The 5,229-nt window shown below is 54.4% G+C and overlaps 1 protein-coding gene across 1 annotated transcript in view; it reads right to left on the bottom strand.

Moving 5' to 3' along the window:
* Positions 1-4,826: 4,826 nt before the first annotated feature.
* LOC106900233 (glycine-rich cell wall structural protein 1-like) overlaps positions 4,827-5,229 on the bottom strand; it is a 5,915-nt gene continuing 5,512 nt past the window's right edge. Inside the window, exon 5 of the mRNA XM_014962227.1 lies at positions 4,827-4,889. Coding sequence (XP_014817713.1) covers positions 4,827-4,889 — 63 coding nt within the window. The remainder of the gene's footprint in view (positions 4,890-5,229) is intronic.

The following is a 5,229-nucleotide window of genomic DNA, read 5'->3' as shown; positions in this document are numbered from 1 at the left end:
GGGGTGTCCGTGGGAAATGGTGCCAGGGCTTGGCCGGGGGTCGGGGGGGTCCCCAGATCCCGGGGGGTGCCAAAATCCTCAACCCCGTTCATCCCAGTCCCAGAGCATCCCGGTCCCACAGCATCCCAGTTCCAGTGTATCCCAGTTACAGTGTGTCCCAGTTTCAGAGCATCCCAGTCCCAGAGTATCCCGGTTCCAGAGCATCCCAGTTCCAGTGTATCCCAGTCCCACAGTTCCCCAGTCCCAGAGCATCCCAGTCCCAGTGTATTCCAGTCCCAGAACATCCCAGTCCCATACATCCCAGTACCAGTGTATCCCAGTCTGGTCCATCCCAGTCCCGTATATCCTAAATCCACATCATCCCAGTCCCACATCATCCCAATTTTGTGGTACCTCAGTCCCACAGCATCCCAGTCCCAGAGCATCCCAGTTCCAGTGTATCCCAATTCCAGAGCATCCCAGTTCCAGAGCATCCCAGTCCCAGAGCATCCCAGTTACAGAGCATACCAGTCCCAGAGCATCCCAGTCCTAGAGTATCCTAGTCCCAGTGTATCCCAGTTCCAGTGTATCCCAGTCCCACAGCATCCCAGTTCTGTACATCCCAGTCCCGGAGTATCCCAGTCTGGTCCATCCCAGTCCCACAGTTCCCCAGTCCCAGAGCATCCCAGTCCCAGAGCATCCCAGTCCCACTGTTCCCCAGTCCCAGAGTATCCCAGTCCCAGAGCATCCCAATTCCAGAGTATCCTAGTCCCAGTGTATCCCAGTTCCAGTGTATCCCAATTCCAGTGTATCCCAGTTCCAGTGTATCCCAATTCCAGAGCATCCCAGTCCCAGAGCATCTTAGTCCCACAGCATCCCAGTTCCAGAGTATCCCAGTCCCAGTGTATCCCAGTTACAGTGTATCCTGGTTCCAGAGCATCCTAGTCCCGCAGTTCCACAGTTCCTGTGTATCCCAGTCCCAAAACATCCCAGTCCCACAGCATCCCAGTTCCAGAGCATCCCAATTCCAGTGTATCCCAGTCCCAGAGCATCCCAGTGCCACAGTTCCCCAGTTCCAGAGCATCCCAGTGCCACAGTTCCCCAGTCCCAGTGTATCCCAGTCCCACAGCAACTCAGTTCCAGCGTATCCCAGTCCCAGAGTACCCTAGTCCCAGTGTATCCCAGTGCATCCCAGTTCCACAGTATCCCAGTCCCAGAACATCCCAATTCCAGAGCATCCCAGTCCCAGAACATCCCAGTCCCACAGTTCCCAAGTCCCAGAGTATCCCAGTCCCAGTGTATCCCAATTCCAGTGTATCCCAGTTCCAGAGCATCCCGGTCCCAGAGCATCCCAGTTCCAGTGTATCCCAGTTACAGGGTATTCCAGTTACAGTGTATTCCAGTTCCAGAGCATCCCAGTCCCACAGTTCCCCAGTCCCAGAGTATCCCAGTCCCGCACATCCTAGTCCCGCAGTATCCCAGTCCTGCAGATTCCCAGTCCCAGAGCATCCCAGTCCCAGAGCATCCCAGTCCCAGTGTATTCCAGTTCCAGTGTATCCCAATTCCAGAGCATCCCAGTTCCAGAGCATCCCAGTTCCAGTGTATCCCAATTCCAGAGCATCCCAGTTCCAGTGTATCCCAGTCCCACAGCATCCCAATTCCAGAGCATCCCAGTCCCACAGTTCCCAAGTCCCAGAGTATCCTAGTCCCAGTGTATCCCAATTCCAGTGTATCCCAGTTCCAGAGCATCCCAGTCCCACTGTATCCCAGTCCCACAGCATCCCAATTCCAGAGCATCCCAATTCCAGAATATCCCAGTCCCACAGCATCCCAGTTCCAGAGCATCCCAGTTCCAGTACATCCCAGTTCCAGAGTATTCCAATTCCAGAGCATCCCAGTTCCAGTGTATTCCAGTCCCAGAACATCCCAGTTCCAGTGTATTCCAGTCCCAGAGCATCCCAGTTCCAGAGCATCCCAGTTCCAGGGTATCCCAGTTCCAGAGCATCCCAATTCCAGAGCATCCCAGTTCCAGAGTATCCCAGTCCCGCACATCCCAGTCCCAGAGCATCCCAGTCCCAGAGCATCCCAATTCCAGAGCATCCCAGTCCCGCACACCCCAGCCCTGTGCTCCTCAATCTCCCACGTCCCAATTTCCACAGGATCCCAGTCCCGGTTGCGGGTGGGTGCGGGTGTGTGTGTGCGGGTGTGTGCGGGGCCGGGTGTGTGCGGGTCCGTGCGGGTCGGTGCGGGGCCGGGTCGGTGCGGGTCCGTGCGGTGTGTGCGGGTCGGTGCGGGGCCGGGTCGGTGCGGGTCGGTGCGGTGTGTGCGGGTCGGTGCGGTGCGTGCGGGTCGGTGCGGTGCGTGCGGGTCGGTGCGGTGCGTGCCCGCAGCTCTCTGCCTCTCTCTAGCGGCTTCTCCCCGCACAGCCGGCTCCGGCCGAACTGTCACTCCCAGTACGGCCCAGTGCCCCCCAGTACAGCCCAGTGCCCCCCAGTACGGCCCAGTGCCCCCCAGTACGGCCCAGTGCCCCCCAGTACGGCCCAGTGTCCCGGCAAAGGAAGGAAGGGAAGGGAAGGGAGGGAGGGAGGGAGGGAGGGAGGAAGGAAACATACATGATATTCATGGGACCTATAGGGCACCTATAGGGTATTCAGAGGGTCATATAGAGCACCTTCATGGGATTTGCAGGGTGTTTGTGGCACCTATAGGGCACCTACATGGTATTCATGGCACCTATAGGGTATTCACAGGGACGTATAGAGCACCTACATGGTACTCACAGGGTGTTCATGGCACCTATAGGGCACCTACATGGTATTCACGGGACCTATAGGGCACCTACATGGTATTTGCAGGGTGTTTGTGGCACCTATAGGGCACCTATATGGCATTCACGGCACCTATAGGGCACCTACATGATACTCATGGGACCTATAGGGCACCTCTAAGGTATTCACAGGGACGTATAGAGCACCTATATGGGATTTGCAGGGTGTTTGTGGCACCTATAGGGCACCTATATAGTATTCATGGGACCTATAGGGCACCTATATGGCATTCACAGGACCTATAAGGCACCTATAGGTGCCACAAGCACTCACAGGGTGTTTGTGGCACCTATAGGGCACCTACATGGTATTCACGGGACCTATAGGGCACCTCTAAGGTATTCACAGGGACGTATAGAGCACCTACATGGTATTTGCAGGGTGTTCGTGGCACCTATAGGGCACCTACATGGCATTCACAGGACCTATAGGGCACCTATATGGGACTCACAGGGTGCTTGTGTTACATATAGGACACCTATATGGTATTCCCAGTGTGTTTGTGGGACCTATAGGGCACCTATAGGGTATTCACAGGACCTATAGGGCACCTACACGGTATTTGCAGGGTGTTTGTGGCACCTATAGGGCATCTATATGGCATTCATGGGACCTATAAGGCACCTATAGGGCACCTACATGATATTCATGGGACCTATAGGGCACCTATTGGGTATTCAGAGGGACATACAGAGCACCTACACGGTATTTGCAGGGTGTTTGTGGCACCTATAGGGCACCTATATGGCATTCACGGGACCTATAGGGTACCTATATGGCATTCACGGGACCTATAGGGTACCTATAGGTGCCACAAACATTCACAAACACCCTGTGAGTGTTCGTGACACCTATAGGGCACCTAAATGGCATTCATGGGACCTATAGGGCACTTGGGTGACCCTCATGGGGTGTTGGTGGGACCTATAGGGCACCTACATGGCATTCACGGGACCTATAGGGCACCTCTAAGGTATTCACAGGGACGTATAGAGCACCTTCATGGGATTTACAGGGTGTTCATGGCACCTATAGGGCACCTACATGGTATTCACAGGACCTATAGGGCACCTATATGGGACTCACAGGGTGCTTGTGTTACGTATAGGACACCTATATGGTATTCCCAGTGTGTTTGTGGGACCTATAGGGCACCTATAGGGTATTCACAGGACCTATAGGGCACCTACACGGTATTTGCAGGGTGTTTGTGGCACCTATAGGGCATCTATATGGCATTCATGGGACCTATAAGGCACCTATAGGGCACCTACATGATATTCATGGGACCTATAGGGCACCTATAGGGTATTCAGAGGGACATATAGAGCACCTACACGGTATTTGCAGGGTGTTTGTGGCACCTATAGGGCACCTATATGGCATTCACAGGACCTATAAGGCACCTATAGGTGCCACAAGCACTCACAGGGTGTTTGTGGCACCTATAGGGCACCTACATGGTATTCACAGGACCTATAGGGCACCTCTAAGGTATTCACAGGGACGTATAGGGCACCTTCATGGTATTTGCAGGGTGCTTGTGGCACCTATAGGGCACCTACATGGTATTCACAGGACCTATAGGGCACCTATATGGGACTCACAGGGTGCTTGTGTTACGTATAGGACACCTATATGGTATTCCCAGTGTGTTTGTGGGACCTATAGGGCACCTATAGGGTATTCACAGGACCTATAGGGCACCTACACGGTATTTGCAGGGTGTTTGTGGCACCTATAGGGCATCTATATGGCATTCATGGGACCTATAAGGCACCTATAGGGCACCTACATGATATTCATGGGACCTATAGGGCACCTATAGGGTATTCAGAGGGACATATAGAGCACCTACACGGTATTTGCAGGGTGTTTGTGGGACCTATAGGGCACCTATATGGCATTCACAGGACCTATAAGGCACCTATAGGTGCCACAAGCACTCACAGGGTGTTTGTGGCACCTATAGGGCACCTACATGGTATTCACAGGACCTATAGGGCACCTCTAAGGTATTCACAGGGACGTATAGGGCACCTTCATGGTATTTGCAGGGTGCTTGTGGCACCTATAGGGCACCTATATGGCATTCACGGGACCTATAGGGCACCTACACGGTATTTGCAGGGTGTTCGTGGCACCTATAGGGCACCTATATGGTATTCATGGCACCTATAGGGCACCTATATGGCACTCCCAGGGTGTTGGTGGCACCTATGGGGCACCCACGGGACCTATAGGGCACTCTGTGGTACTTGTAGGGCGGTGGGGGGATCTATAGGGCACTCAGGTGACCCTCACGGGGTGCTGGCGGGACCTATAGGGCACCTATGGGGTGTTGGTGGCACCTATAGGGCATCTGCAGGGTGTAACTGCCCCCCGCACACTTGGGGGGCAGCCCCCGTGTCCCCTTTGTGTC

Source organism: Calidris pugnax, unplaced genomic scaffold (genome assembly GCF_001431845.1).
Source record: "Calidris pugnax isolate Ruff unplaced genomic scaffold, ASM143184v1 scaffold1689, whole genome shotgun sequence".
NCBI lineage: Eukaryota > Metazoa > Chordata > Aves > Charadriiformes > Scolopacidae > Calidris > Calidris pugnax.
This window is presented reverse-complemented; position numbering and strand designations above follow the sequence as displayed.